Source organism: Cervus elaphus, chromosome 5 (genome assembly GCF_910594005.1).
Source record: "Cervus elaphus chromosome 5, mCerEla1.1, whole genome shotgun sequence".
Classification (NCBI taxonomy): domain Eukaryota; kingdom Metazoa; phylum Chordata; class Mammalia; order Artiodactyla; family Cervidae; genus Cervus; species Cervus elaphus.
This window is the reverse complement of record NC_057819.1, coordinates 95,898,466-95,914,523: the sequence shown is the minus strand read 5'-3', so window position 1 is coordinate 95,914,523 and position 16,058 is coordinate 95,898,466. Positions and strand designations below refer to the sequence as shown.

Here is a 16,058-nt window from a genome sequence, read left to right as displayed (position 1 = left end):
TGTGGCCACGTTTGGCAAGCAGTGGTTTGAATGACCTCTCCTTAGGAGCGCCGGGTCACTGGCTAGATTTCTGCCTCCCTACATTACAGGCTCTTCCTGTATTGGGAGTGGCAGTTGGCCAGGGCATTATATTTCCACAGGCCTGAAAACATACAGACCCTGATGAGCACAGCCCTTGTGAGAGGGAGGAGGACAGCAACCCAGGAAAGGCTGAAACAGGTCATCAGGGCCCCCGATCGAGGGGTTCTCCAGGGGACGTTTGGAGTCCTTACGTGGAACAATTCGTGTGCTAGTCCCTACATTGACAGCAGCAGAACTGCGTCTGAGCACCTCTCTGAAGTGAAGCTTTGAGTACAAGAACCTTTAGATTCACAAACCTCTTCCTAGAATATGGTTTTCATACCAGAGAGTTTGGGGACTATGCTGGCCTTAGAGCTTAAAGGAAATTTGTTCACTATTTAGAAAAACTGATGGTTTCAGAGAGAAACTTTGATTTCAGCTTGAATCCAGTTATTGCCAGAGGTTAGGAAATAGCATACCAAAGCGTAATAACTCATGGTGATTTATCCAAAAAATTGAGTTGTTTCCATCTCTAAACCCTGAACGCGTCTTTCTCTTAAATTTGTTCACAACCTTAGGGTACTCGGAAGGTTTGTGAAGGCAAAGAAACATCCTAGGTGTTAGCTGTCTGCTTTTCTGAGAAAGAAAGAGAGAGAGGGAGGGAAGGAATGAATGAATGAGTGCGTGTGTGTGTGTGTGTGTGTGTGTGCGCGCGCGCACACTGAGTGCTCTCGGGGATGTGCCTCACTGATGGGCTGGCTGTGCTTGTAGGATGGAGACATTCTCTGCAGTGGCTGAGAAGGTCCTCAAGGAGTTCCAGGTGTTGCTGCAGCACAGCCCCTCTCCTATTGGAAGTACCCGCATGCTACAGCTTATGACCATCAACATGTTTGCTGTACACAACTCCCAGTTGAAAGGTAAGGAACATCCAGTTTCTTAATCTAGACAGATAAAGATTAATCTATCTTCTTTTCTGTGCTGCCATACCACTACACAGTCCCCCAAACACACACGCACACAGGCCCCCCAACACACATACATGCACACACACACACCCCTTCCTCTTTTCCTCCATTGCCTTTCAGATCTTTCATGGACTCTCTGAAATCTGTTTGACTCTCTAGTGCCTGGGTGGGATGGTTGGAGGGAATCATGGGTATAGAGCTTAATTTGCAAACCCAGAGATGCTGCTGCACATCTGGCTGTGCTGAAGGCAGCAGCAAGGCCTCTCGGAGGCTGCAGACCCAGAGCCTGTCCCGGGGGGGAGGCATTGCTGAAATGTTTCATTGCAGAGACCATACGCTTGGCAGGGATGGGGAATAGCTGTTTCTGGACTCATGTACCCTGTTTGTTCAATATGGAAAAGTCTAGTTCCCTATGGGATATCCCTTGTGGGAGTCTGCCAGGGAGTAAGAACAGAGAATTGATGAGCTTTGGTGACTCAAATCTGGAAGCAAAAAACTCACCAGCCCCAGAGTTTGGCAGATGTAGTGGTATGCATTCTGAGATGCTTTTCTGAACACTGGGTTTTTGTTTTTTTTTTTTGATGCGAGGTGGGAGGTGGGGAAGGAGAAATGGGGGAGGGGCTGATGGGCAGGACTTGTAAATGTTCTGCTGACCAGGTCACAGTGGAAGGATGTTAACCTGATCCCTTCCCTTCTCTCCACCCCGCTGAGGTAAGGATGATGTGGTTTGACTTGATGGAAATCTGTAGCCTGGAGGTGACATTATTTTGTGTGTTTGTTTGCAAAGGAGACTTGGTCCATGCTGCCAAAAAATCATTTCAGACCTTCAACAGAGAGTGTCTGGTCTCAGGGTTAGAAGGTTGTCACCTGCAATCCCAAGAAGTGGGAATTGCCATACGGAGAGACTCCATTGTATAGCAGACCCAGTGTTTCTGGACGAAGTCTCACTGGTTCTTTCATGGCACCTTTTCTTAGTGATCTCTGTCACTCTGAAGTTGGTTTATTTCCCTTTCCCATTTGTATTTAGAGTTATGCTTCAGCGTGCTCCTGTGGGGTGGGAGGGGGTGTTCTCCCTGATGAGCAGGCAGGCTGCACTTTCCCTTGAGATTTGGCTCCTCCTGGGACTCCGCCAGGTCCTCTGCTGGTTTGCCTGGGTTTTCCATCACATATGAATCCTAGAGGGTGTTCTCCTCTCACGCTGTCTGCCGCAGCATTTACAATTCCTTGCAGGAGGTGAAATGCACAGGTTTAGGTGCCATTTTGAACTTGTCTGAATATGTCCAGGAACAGCACTGAGGAAGCAAGCAGTCCTGAGGGGCAGTGGTGGTTTCTAGGAAGGAGGAAATACAGTTTGTAAAGGGTGGTGAGGCGGTCAGTCCGGAGGGGAGGGAACTTGATCCCTTCCTCATCTCTTGAGGGTCTCGAGGGTTGGGCCACCAGGTGGGAAGCTCGCGGGCTCGGAGGAGTGGAGCCTCCCGAGGTGGCTTCCTGTTCACTTCCCTGCCTCCCTCTAGCAGCATCAGAGTCAGCGAGCCGCCTGTCACAGAGCCCAGCCTCTGCCAAGGTGCTGTTTCCCCATCAGGGGACCTGGAGGTGTGAATGTAAAGGCCCCACAGCTCTAGCCTGCGGAGCCTCTGTTGTCAGCAATTTCCGCTCCATGGAAAGGAAGATGTTGGCCTTTTCATAGGCCACCAATGAGTCCTTTCCTTGGAGCTCTTGTAAAGTTAAAAGTTAAGAAAATGTGGGTGAAAGGAAGGTGAGACAGTGAGAACAGAGAAAGGAGGAAGTAGTGCTTTCCCCTTGGAGGCCAGCATGCTTTTTCTCAGACTCTTCCCCATGGTCGCTCCTCACGAGGACCTGCTCGCCAGGAAGGACACGTCGCAGCCCGTGCATGAGACCCCGCCACCGGCTCCGGCTTTGTCCTGACGCTCACCTCCGCGGGGCAGCTGGGGCCGAGAGCTGAGGTGGTCCAAGGGTGTTTCAGGGAAACACAGCCCGGGCCACAGGATGTAACACTCAGCTAGGACAGAGCGCTCTGTGGACACGCTGCCAAGTACCCGGTGTGCAGCTGAGGCGGCCGTCCAGACCCCACTGTGTGGGCTGCCATTGGGAGAGGGGTGAGCGGAGCACTCAGCGGGGCTGGCTGGTGGGAAGATGCACTTTTCCATTTCCCAGCATGTGAGTCATCTTCGCTGGGCCCCTGTGCTGTGCTCGCACGGACAGTGGCAAGAAGGGGGTGTTGTGGCTGAGCTGCAGCATCTGTGCCGGGGGTGGAGCGGGAAGGGGGTTGGGGAGAGGGTAAAGATTTAAATCCTTCACTAATCAGCAGCAGTTTGAATCACATTTTTATGAGTAAGGAAGTGATAAATCAGCCCTTGAGTGTTCAGCCCCCAGGTCCCGTCAGCCGGTGCCCTTCTGAAGGCTGCCCTCCAGGCCAGCCGGCTGGCTGTCAGAGCCGCCACCCAGCCGCGGGACCCCTGGCTGTCTGCAGCCAGGAAGCGAGGGCCTGCTGCTGCCTGGCCCTCCCAGGTGCTTGGGGTCTGTGGTGATTTGGCAGTCGCTGCAAGTTAACAGAACATCTGGGCCATCATTTTTCTTTCCATTCCTTCTTGGACATGTCCTTCTGGGTGGGTGTTTGCATATGTCAGCTCCTGGACTCTGTGGAGAAGGAACGTTCCAGCCCAGAGCAGAGGTGATCTGTGTCCCCCCCACGGCAGTCAAGATCCTCTTCATCTATGCCTGGCCCTTCCCTGGAGATGTGGTACCTAGGGAGAGCCACAGGGACGGCCTTACGAAAAAGGATGTCCTTTGCTGTTGCCTCTAATTCATTTTTGTATGGGCTCGGTGCTACCCTTGTATAAGTCCTCTTTTCAAAATACCGGAAATGATACTAATAGTGTGATTATTAAAATACTTCTCAAATGTGCTTTCCTTGGGGTCGAGAGACACAGAACTCTTTAAAGAGCTTCAGGCACCCCACAAGGCCCAACAGAGGGGAAACATTTAGATGGTGAAAGAGGCCTTTCCTAAGTTACAGTTTTCCCTGGAGCTCAAGGGGGCAGAAGTCGTGAGATTTGTCCCCCTTCCGATAAAGCAAAGTAAGTTGAGTTGTGCTACATCATTTCACCAGCGAACCTTTCAGGTCTCAGCAGTGATCTTAAAACTCACAAGTTCAAGGCTATTGACAGCTTTATCTCCTCTCATCAGGTGGGCCCTCTGCAAGAAGCCTGCTGGAGTGGGACTGCAGAGAGTTGAGAATCCTACTAGTCTACATTGAAGCGGTTGAGGACAGAGACATTCAAGGGATGTTTGGGTTTCCCTTAGCAGAGGGCCTGCTGTTTATCAGGCACTCAGTAAGCATTCACTGAGCACATGGATGAGGAAGGCCGTGATTCCAGGCCGACTGTCACTGAACAGTGTGTTCCCTTCCTGGCCTGTGTCTAGAATTGCCCTTTGGCGAGTGATGGGTGGTGGCGAGATAGGTGGTTCCCTCAGGGTGATGTCACCGCTGGTCATCGGAGAAGCGGGGCCTTCTCCACGTGCCTCAGCATTTAACACTTCAGCATCCACCCGATTGGCTCATGTGGTGCTGGAGAGGGAATGGTTGACCTAAACCACAAGCACGCCAAGAATTTTAATTTTTTTTTTTTTAATTCTGTAATGTAAGGAAATAAAGCTCTCGTTTCTTGAAGAGGAGTAATCGAAGCAGTATATGTGGTAGGGCACCCCTGGAGCCCAATTGCCTCTCCCATCTGTGCCCAATTTGCTCCAGTCTGGCCCCCTTGTTTCTTCCCCCCGTTTTCTCTCCGCTCTTGCTCTCTCTCTCTCCGTCTTTTTAAAAAATATGTTTTTATAATTCCTGGAATCAAAACCATTGCAGGCACACACTGTTTTATTTTACTGTATTATTGGATTATACTTCCTATAAATCATTGGATGTTATTCATTGGCCACCACTAGAATAACTTCCCTTTTCTGTCCCCTGGCCCCTTCTTTTTCCTCCTCTTTTTCCTCATCTACCAGTTCATAGAGGAGGCCTCCATGTCAGCCTTGCGGAAAAGCCCTGGTGACAGCAAGAGGGCACCCAAGAGACACTGCTCGTGTGTTCGCCGCTGGGGCTCCCTGTTGTTGGGGAACGTTTAGGGGCTGGCATTGAGCTAGGGCTAGGCTGGCATTCCTTTTGTTATCATTTATGCTTGCTTTTATGGTTTGTTAGTAATCCTGACTTGCAGGAGGCGGTGGGTGGGGGTGCCACCTGCCTGCCTCCAGAGGGATAGAGACAAGGCACCTGTCGTCAGGGGACCCACAGAACTTGACCCCAGTGTGTGGGATGCTTGAGATGGGAGCCACTCACCTCAAGGCTGTGGTCATGTATGCAGGTTGACCCTTGTTTGTGAAGTTACAGTCACAACCAGAATTTCTTTGTCTTCAGCAAACCACCGCCTTAGAGACCTTTGGTAAGGCAGGGTGCTGCCCCGTGCAGTTCACTTCTGTCTGAGTCTCTCACCCGAGCAGAATGTATCAAGTGCCTAATCCCCTGCTTATCAGAACAGCTGTACAGGAATCCACCTCTCGGGAGGGGTAGGCCTGAGTTGAGCTGTGTAAACTGGCCCTCTCATCCCTGCTTGTCTGTCTCTGGTGATAGAAGCCCTTGGGCTCTTTCTCCCCAAGGACCTATGCGTAGATTTCTACAGGTAGTCGGCACTGCCTGACCTTCATTTTCAGGACTGCTCAGTTGAGGGCAGATAAACAAAGAAACAGCCAGCTTGGCCCCCAAATTATGTGAGAAATGGATTCGGAGGTCAGAAGAGGCAAGGCTTTAGGAGGCAGACCAGGGGAAGGGTGCATCCCTCTGCTGTGCTCTCTGTCCCTCTGGGGGAGATAGAGCTATCAATAGGCTGCTTAGCATGGATTTCTTCCCTCAGAGTTCCCTGGAAAAGAAGGAAAAGCTCAGGAAGTGAGTTTGTCAGGGGGTCTTCCTCTCTTCCCAATTCTGAATTCCAGGGTCCTTATTTTCAGAATGAATCCATTACTTTAGGCTGAGGGAGGAGAAGCAGTTGTGAAAAGCTAAAGACATGAGAAAATTCACTCGTATCAATAAAATTAAGCCTCTTACCATGTTGTTGAAATGATTTCTGGTTTTGCCCCAGGGTTACTGTGTGGTTTGGTGTCCGTGGCTGCTTTGTGGGGCAGTGGAAAAGTGCAGTGTCCCGTCACCACCTCGTCATTACTATGGGCTAGAGACCTCATCTCTGCTGCCATTTTATAGCTTCTCAATTTAATTTTTTTTTTCTTCCTGAATGGACTTATTCTGAAAGAGAGATGTTATTAAGGGGATGCTGGCAGCAGGACTCTCAGCTGCCTTTTCTGAACTCTCCTTAAACTTTTCCTGGGGAGTAAAATTCTACATGTTACAGGGGGCGTAGGCCAGCTCTCTGCTATTTGTTGAATACTGGGGAACATGAGTATGTTCTGGGAGTGGGAATTAGGGGGAGTAAGTTGCACTTTGGACCCTAACCAACTAAACAATGGTCTGGGGAAGAACTGTAAGCTTTCAGAGGTAGTGGCCAGGAATGACAACAGAACAACGTTGTGGTCATACCTGATGAGATTTTATGATTGCTGTATATGTATTCTCATGTGATGTCTCCCATCAGCCTCTGACTCTTTGCAATCCCATCGACTATATATAGTCCATGGAATTCTCCAGGCTAGAATACTGGACTGGGTAGCCTTTCCCCTCTCCAGGGGATCTTACCATCCCAGGAATTGAACCAGGGTCTCCTGCCTTGCAGGCAGATTCTTTACCAGCTGAGCTACTAGAAAAGGCCCTGAGACAGGTGGGACAGCTATTTTGTGTCCTATTTCGTAGATTTACAGACTAGAAACATACCAGAAAGGCTGAGTAACTTTAGGAAGGTCACAAAGGTAGTAAATTACATGCAGGTCTCAAAGGTCCAGCCTCCTGTGTCAGATGGCATACAGAAATTTCTTTGGACCTGATTGAGACAGCTCAACACAGCAAGCAATCGTTCCCACCCTGCCTCACCACCACCTCCACCCCCCAACCTAAGCAGCTGCATTTTCCCTCTACTAAATAATACAGATACCTTGGCACACTTAAATTCTGCCCTCTTCTCCTTTTCTCTTCCCCAGTTAATATGCTACTGTTGTCAGCTGTTTTAATTCTTTTTTTACTTTTAAACCTTGAAAGACAAATTGTTGTTTTCATTTATATTTTGTTTTCATTATTATCATGATTGTTCTGATGGTAAATATTTGTTTAGACTCACCTGTATATTTACTCCTTTCCTTTCATTCCTTTTTATATTTCAGACCTTCTCCCTGGGATCAGTTTCTTTTCCTTTTTTTTTGGCTGCACCTCCCTGCCTGTGGGATCTTTGTTCCTGGATCAGGGATGGAACTGAAAGCTCAGAGTCCTAATCACTGGACCACCAGGAATTCCCTGGGACCATTTTCTTTCTGCCTCAAGCGTATTCTTTAGAATTTATTTAGTGGCGTTCTTTTGATGACAAACTTTTCCAATTTGTATTTGTCTGAAAGCCCTTTATTTTCCCGATTCCTCTGTATTTACTGGTAATAGAACTCTATGTTAACAGTTGTTTTTCTTCAGCCCGTTGAAGGTACCTTGCTGTCTCTGGGTCATTACTGTTTAAAAGTCAGCCGTCAGTCTTATTATCCTCTTAAAAATAATCTGTTATCTCTGGGTGATTCTTAGGTCTTTTTTTTTTTTTTTTTAATAAACCCTTTGATGTTCTACAGCTTTAATGATTTTCTAGGTTTGTACTTTTTTTTTTTTTTTTGGCTGGGGATTTATAGGGCTTCATGTATCTGTGAGTTGATTTCAGCAGTTTTAGAAAATTCTTAGCATTCTTTTTTTACATACTGCATCTGCCCATGCTTTCTCTTCTCCTTCTGTCTTAAATGTCTCTTAAAACTTCTCTTTCATTTTTGACTCTCTCTCTCTTTTTTTTTTTTTTTTTTGGTGCTGCATTCCTCATAATTTCCTTAACTCTGTCCCTGAACCTTTTCTTAGCTATATCTAATCTGCTAAACATGCCCTGCTGAGAGTTTATTTCAATTATATATTTTTATTTCCAGATTTCTTCCCCCTAAATCTGGTCTTTTCCTATTAGTTTCTTATTTCCTGAACGTATTTGTGAGCTTGTCTTTTATTTATTTTTTAATATAGTAAACGTTATTTTAGGGACTCTGACCAAGGGGTCCTTTTAGGTGAGGTTCTGCTAGTCTCTTATTTCTGCTGGTTGTTGCATATGTGCCTTGTTTCCCGTGTAATTAAAAAGAATTTTTTTTCCCCTGTAATCTGCTAATTTTCTGTGGGAATTCATTAGTGGGAATTCTTGGAGACCTGGGACGAAAATGGGGAAAGGGTTTGAGTTTGCTTTTGTCCACGGTCTGGTGTGAAGAGTCTAAAATAATCATTCTAAGTAAAATGTCTGCTTGAGGGTTTTCAAACCTTTCAGGTAATGGGAATTCAGGGTGTGCACCCCTGTGAGGGCTAGTGTACAGTCTGTACTTTCAGAGCATTATTTTTTTTTCCCTTCTAGTCAGCTTCAGGGTTTGATATAGTCAGTTTTCTAGCTAGCTGTCTTATCATGAGGCTGAGGATGGCTTCTGATTCACCTTTGTACTTGGGTGTAGCCCTGTGGGACCTCAGCTTTATGGCAGGTGTCTTGGGCATCCTCTTATGTCGGCTGTACCCACGAAGTCTCGGAAACCCAGCGCTCAAGTTCAGCAGGTAGCAGATTTTCTTAGGGTGAGGCCTGGCTCTATCCCACGCTTAACAGCTCTAGTTTTCTGTCTTTACTCAGTCCCTGGCCAGAGGATTCCTTTTTAATTTATTAACTCACCACTGCTTTCTAGAAGGATTTTAAAGATGCTCTTTCCAGGATAATTAGTTGTTTCATTGGGAGAGTAGACCTAGGTTCCTAGTCTGCCTGCCGTGTTGCTAGAGGAAATGCTGTTATTCTTTTTTTCTTTGAAACGTCAGACTCAAGCATTTTTTCCTAACCTCTGCCTGTGAGCAGTGTGACAGAGGCACCTGTATGTCAGGTGGTGAGAGCATGGTAGGCTGGGCTTCCAGAGAGCAGCTCCTTTTCCAGCTCCTGCAGCCTAGTTTTATGGCAGATGGTTTATGGGCTCAGACTTTTTTATTTTTCCAAGAGATGGTCAAGGTACACACTACTCAGAGGACTAATTGACAGGTGGGGAAGAAAGGTAATGGAAGGCAGGGAGAGAGGCCTGTCACTGAAATGATAGAAGCCATTTATTGCCAAAAGGGTGTGAGCTAGGGATCTGGACAAGAGTGCTCTCTAGTTTCAGCCATATCACACTCCAGAGCTGGTAAACTCTGTTGGCCCATAAAATCCTTTCCATTAGTCAGGGTGCTCTGTGCCCTTGTTCTTGACTGCTGCCGTCCTTAGAGCTGTTTGGTTGGATTGTATGTCCCAGTTTCCTTTTTAGAAGGCAGATTGTCATATGGTTAGGAATTTATTTACTGTAACTGGAGTTTTCTGGCTTCTCGAGTCCCCTCTTCAGATATCAGACTCCCATCTCCAAGCTTAGTTCAGAAACTGCCCATGTGATCTCTTGCCCCAAGTGCCAACAGCAGATGCAGCGATTGACACGCTGCAGGGAGTTTCCAACTGCTGGGCAGGTTTCTGAAATCCAGACACGTGCTGTTCACACGTTGGCTTCTGAAGCAAGGATCAGCGGTTGGAAGAGGGGAGGGGCTGGCAGGCCTGGAGGGAGAAAGATCTTATAATGCCTGCCCAGGGCTTAAGGCTGTGTCAGCTTTCTTCATTCCTCCTCCAGCTGGCGTTGGCAGGGCAGAGTAAATCACTGTGGAGTGGTTATGAGCCCAGCTCACTAGGGGCTTCTCTGAGGCACACCTGTGACGTCATCCCGTTATCACTGCTTGTTCTGCATAACCTCTTTCCACCTCTCCCCTGAGAGAGGGTGATGCCCAGAACTCGTGTCAGGGCAATGAACAGAGAGAAATGTTTGGTAATCATTTCGAGATGCCTGCTAAGGACACGGTTGCAGGACATTGACACATTCTTCAAGATTCCACACTGAAAGCAAAAACCCTCTTGCAAACATGCCCTGGATACCCTTTGTGAATCAAACTTGTTTTTAAACACGAAGAGAAAGATGATCCAGAAAGACTTGAAACTCCTAACTGTGGTCTCTCCTGTTCCCATTTCCCCTTTGTACAGACACATACACACACACATAGTCTGCTTTCCAGAAAGACTTGAAACTCATAACATGTACTCACACACACACAGTCTGCTCTCCACAGTCCTCTGCTGGCTTCCCATTTCTCTCAGAGCAAAAGCCGTGATGGTCTTCACAAGGCCTTCCTGTGTGGACTCTCCCTTCTCCCCACAGCCCTCCTTGCTGTCTCTGGTCTCATTCAGACCACATCCTGACTTGCTTACTTTGTTTTAGTTACTCCGGCCTTCTTGCAGGTCCTGTGATGAGCCAGGGGCTTCTCCCACCTTTGGGCCTTTGCATTAGCAGTTTCCTGTACTTGGAAGTGCTTTTTCTCCAGCCGTCTGCATGGCCTATATCTCATCTCCCATAAGTCTGTTCAAATCTTAGCTCCACGTGACTTACTCTGACCATTCTGTTAACACTGCTGCACTCCCTCTTTGTTCTCCTATCATTCCCATCCTGCTCTGCTTTTCTTTTCCATAACACTTGTTCTCTAAACACTAGATAACTTACTTGTGTATATCTTTTTTTTTTCATTTTTTGTTGCACATTTTTCAAAAGAATTTATTAAGAAACAGGAAAAAAAGGATATAAAGTATACAATCAAAGAAATGAAAGAGTTTACAGCATGGATTCTTCAGGCCGGTGGCAACTAAGAAATATTTGCTGGGCCGACGCCAAGGGTACGGAGGCCCCAATTCCATTTTCAGTCCCATTTCTCTTGGCTGCTAACCCAACCAGCTCAAACCTCCTCCGAAGAGAAGTCAGATTGCCTTCCAAAATCTCCCTGAACTACTGCCCAGTTGCCCTTACAGCCCTTCTCGGCCTGGTCCCTGATTCCTCACCTAGGCTTCAGGTGAAGTCAGCCAGACCCTTCTCCACTCCTCCAGTCACTTTGTGGTTCCTCAATCTATTTTTGTTCCCATCCAGATTCATTTAATTAAACTACATTCATGAACCAGTTGGGCTGGCTTGTTCTGCTGCCTTTGGTCAAGTTACCTGTTTTTCTAAGCCTACATCTGAACTTGACCTTTCTCCTGTTGGGAACGACTTCTTGAGCAGTGTCTCTGGCAGCTCCCTGCCCCAGTTAGTCCAAGGCTAGTTTCTCCCCCAGACAGAACTCTGCACCCCTGTCTAACCTCCCACTTAACTTCCAGGTGGCTCTGGTTCTCAGTTAACCTGCCTGGGTGGTGGTTTAGTCGGTAAGTTGTGTCTGACTCTTGAGACTCCGTGGAGTGTAGCCTGCCAGGCTCCTCTGTCCATGGGATTCTCCAGGCAAGAATACTGGAGTGGGTTGTCATTGCCTTCTCCAACTGGTGTGTATCTTTATTATTTGTTTTCCCTCATGACTCCTCTGCTAGACTGCAAGTTCCTGCATTTAGGGATCCCTGACTTGTTTTACCCACTGATTTATTAATTGTGAGTACCCAGTGCCTCGTGTGCTGTGAGTTCTCAACAGGCAGGTTTTGTGCCGTGCTGTGCTTAGTCGCTCAGTCGTGTCTCTGCGACCCTGTGGACTGTAGCCCGCCAGGCCTCTCTGTCCATGGGGATTCTCCAGGCAAGATTACTGGAGTGGGTTGCCATTCCCACCTCCTGGGGATCTTCCCAACCCAGGGAACAAACCCAGGTCTCTCTCACTGTAGGTGGATTCTTTACCATCTGAGTCCCCAGGGAAGCCCAAGTAGGTTTTGACTTGAGTTCACATCAGGAATAAAGTTGGTCAGCAGTCAGTCTAGACATTCAAAGTTGAGTGGCAAGGTCACGGGGCATCTGCTCTTTTGGCCATTGCTTATAATCATGTTTTTTCTTGGTTTTTGTTAAGGTGCCACTTCTGAATATGTCGTTTCCAAGTGCCTGTTTTATATTCTGACATTAAATTAAAATACATTAAATGTGTCTTGGTGTTTACTGTTAATACTGGAGTCACTGTCTTCATGGCTCTGGAAGCAGAATTGCTTTGAATACAACATAAGTTCTGTCCCCTTTCGTCTCCTAAATCTTTCATCATTAATTCTCTGTCCTTTCTTCCTGCCCATAAATATTCTTTTATTTTTCCTTGTCTACTCATTTATCATATTTTTTTACCCTCACCTTACTGGAGCAACTGTGTCCTGTTTTTTGTAAGCTAAATAATTTTTTAAAATAAGTTTTCACCTTTTGGGTTTTGTTGAGTGCTGAAAAAAAAAAAAAGAAAAAAGGTGGAAACCACCTATAAACCATCTTCCCAGCCAATGACATTCCTTCCTATATGTATGTGTGAATATTCAAGTTTTACAGTTGAAAGTATACTGAGTATAAAGTGTTTGATTCTGTTTTCACTTGTTTTATAAGTATTCAGTTATAAAATTCTTTGTAAATATATTTAACGGCTGAATAATATTCTCATGTAAATGTGTTAACATTAATGTAATCATCACCCTGTTTTCACATATTTCCCCCACTTTTCTTGGATTATAAATAATGCTTTAATTAACATCTTTTAATAAATAGGGAACATGCTTTTCCTTTTATTTCATTGGACTGTATTTTTAGAAACTAACTTTTAGGTTTAAAAGGTTTGAAGCCTTTTAACGCTTTTGATACATGGTGTGTTGGATTACTTTCTTAAGAAGCTGTGCCAGCTTACAGTCTTAGCAGCAGTGTTTGAGACCGCCCAGTGACCACCTCTTGCTAGCACTGAGTATTGTTAATGTTTTATAGTCCTTAGCACAATGTCGGCATTCATAAAGTTGTTGAATAAATGATAGAAGAAAACCTGTTTTTTTCAGTAGACTTTATTTTTTAGAGAAGTTTTCAATTCAAAGCAAAAATGGAATGGAAATACAGAGAGTGCCATACTATCTCCTGCCCTAAACGTGCACAGCTTCCCTTGCTATCAACATCCAGAACGAGTGGTTCATTTGTTACGGTTGATGAACCTGATCATCATTATTACCTAATGTCCATCGTTCACCGTAGAGTTCTCTCTTGGTGGTGTTCTGTGGCTTTAGACCAGTGTTATCATACAGTATAGTTTTATTGCCCTGAACGTTCGTGCTCTGCCTGTCCATCCCTCCCTCCCTCCCTCCTCCTAACCTCTGGCACCACTGATATTTTTACTGTCTCCATAGTTTTGCTTTTCCAGAATGTCATAGAATTAGAATCATACAGTAGGTAGCCATTTCAGATTGGCTTCTTTCACTTAGTCATGGCTTGACAGCTCTTTTTTTTTTTTTTTTTTTAAAGCACTGAGTAGTATTCCATTATTTGAGTAGACCACAGTTGATTTATCCATTAACCTACTGCAGGATATCTTGGTTGCTTCTAAATTTCGGCAATTATGTATAAGACTGCTATAAACATCTGAGTGCAGGTTTTTGTGGGGACTTAAGTTTTCAACTCATTTGAGTAAATACCAAGGAGTGTGATTGCTGGGTCATATGGTAAGACTGTGTTTAGTTTTGTAGGAAACTGCCAAACCGTCTTCCAACCTATCCTGTTTTCAATTGCATTTCTTTGATTATTGGTGAGAGTGGACATTTTTTCCTGTGTCTTATTAACCATATATAGTTCTGTGTGGTCCTGTTCTCTGCAAATTTTTTCATTCCTCCCTAATATTTTTCCTACCAGTTTACTTGAGCTTTATAGATAGTTAATATAGCAAGTCCTTTCTGTGTTCATTGGTGATTTTCTTACTTGTATTTGATTCTTAATTATATTTGTTTTTTTAATGTACCAAAGTTGTAAAAAGTTTTTATAGTTAAAAATGTTATCCTTTATGATTTACTTCATTGCTCTTAAAGCTTAAAAAAAGAGATGTTTTTAGGCAGTTCTGTGAATGTATTTTCATTTCCATCAGCTGGAGGGAATTCTAGCCCCATTTGTAATTTCATTTAGTTGGTAAGAGATGTGAGGAACCCTACGTGCTTAATGAAATAACACCCGAGAGTTGTGACAGTAGATCTTCTGCCTCAGAAAGTTCTGGACCAGCATAGCAGCCCATTTTTATACATTTCGCGGAGTAAGGTGGCGGTGGAGTCACGAGGGGCTGCCTGTCAGGAGTCAGACCTTTCCCCTCCCCTCACCTCCCCTCACCTCCCCTCACCTCCCCTCACCTCCCCTTACCTCAGGTGACTGCTTGCCAGCTGGGAAGAGCTCAGGCCTCGACGGTTGGCCTGGGCGTGTAGGTGAGTGGTTGTGTGGTCTTGCCATTTCAGGGAGGAAAGAATGATGTTGCCTTTTGTGGCCGTCCTGCCTGTCACTCAGGAATGAATTGTCAGTGTGTAACAGAGTGTTAATAAGGAAGTGCCATCTTTATTTGGTAGCCAAAGCTCCGGGAGTAAACAGTCTATGGAGCAGAATTGCAAGGACTTAAGGCTGTGCCAGTGGGGGTGGTGCACAAGCCACCAGCACATGGAACTAGACTCAGCCAGAGACGTTTGGATACAGATGTTTCCCATAATCTCTGATAGCCCTTTCCATTGGTTAGTCTTGCCTTTGGAAGCACTGTGGGTTTCCCAGGTGGCACTAGTGGTAAAGAACCCGCCTGCCAAGGCAGGAGATGTAAGAGACGCAGGTTCGATCCTCGGGTAGGGAAGATTCCCATGGAGGAGGGCATGGCAGTCCACTCCAGTATTCTTGTCTGGGAAACCCTATGGGCAGAGGAGCCTGGCAGACTGCAGTCTATAGGGTCCCACAGAGTCGGACACGACTGAAGCAGCTTAGCATGCACTCACGTGGGAGGTGTACCAGGGCAGCATCTCTGTGGAATCAGTGCACCTGACTGACTTGGGCTTAAGGATGTGCTGAAGGAGGATAAAGGAGAATGAAATACCTTTGAAATTTCTTTGCTTTAAGAAACTCAGAGAGTTACAGGGCTGGAACAGATGTGCGTGTGCTGCCAAGTCAGGGGAGTCAGATCATCACATTTCTGTTTCCTGGGTGAGTGACTCCTAGGGGTGGGGTCAGCTGCCAAAAACATGATCTCTCCTTCCTCTGAAGGCTGTGTGGTCTCATGATTATGAACTTTGCAGTTGATCACATTTTTGTAAAATAATACATGTTATATACACATTTCAGCAGAGAAGACTGATGGATATACATCAAAACTTAATCATAATTCCCTGGGATAGATTAAAGGTGTCTTTAATTTTCTTTGTTTTCTTTGGGTTCTTGTAGTTTTCTATAGTGATTGCAATATTTTTGTATTAAAGTTATTTTTAGAAATTATAATGACAAAAAAATTGAAGTTAGGTAAAATTAGGTTCTAGCTCTGATTGTGTTATTTGCTGTATCATGCAGATTAGTTAACAGCTTCTAAATCTTGTTTTTATATCTGGTACCTTGAGCATAGAAGACATTTATTAAATATTTACTGATTTAAACCTTCTCACCATAATTGTCTGCCACTGATCGCCAGTATCTCTCTCCTTCCCTTACAGGAAGATCCTATTTCCTCTCTTTAACTTGAGGTTCAAACAAAGCAACTTTGATTTTGAGGGTTTAGTATTTTGTTTTCTTTTGACATTGCTGATTCTTCTCTCTTCTTTCATTCCAGAAGAATCAATAACCTAACAGACCAACTACAGGATATTCAGCTGTTCTAAAAAATGCAATTATTTTAGCTTCATTAGATACATAGATCCCTCAACTAGGGTATTTACTCCGTGAGAACAAGAGAAGAGTGCATATTTTATGAAATCCCTAACAGTATCAAAGCTAGCTTCAGAATTAGGTACTTAATCATTAATTATCAATTGATTAACTTACCAGGGTTTGGGATTATATAAAATG

At 45.4% G+C, this 16,058-nt stretch overlaps 1 protein-coding gene across 2 annotated transcripts in view; it reads left to right on the top strand.

Moving 5' to 3' along the window:
* Nucleotides 1-16,058, top strand: part of SMG6 (SMG6 nonsense mediated mRNA decay factor) — a 196,577-nt gene that overhangs the window by 51,715 nt on the left and 128,804 nt on the right. For both annotated transcript variants that reach the window (XM_043903370.1, XM_043903371.1), the window contains exon 10: nt 832-977. In XM_043903370.1, the coding sequence (XP_043759305.1) occupies nt 832-977 (146 nt within the window). The remainder of the gene's footprint in view (nt 1-831; nt 978-16,058) is intronic.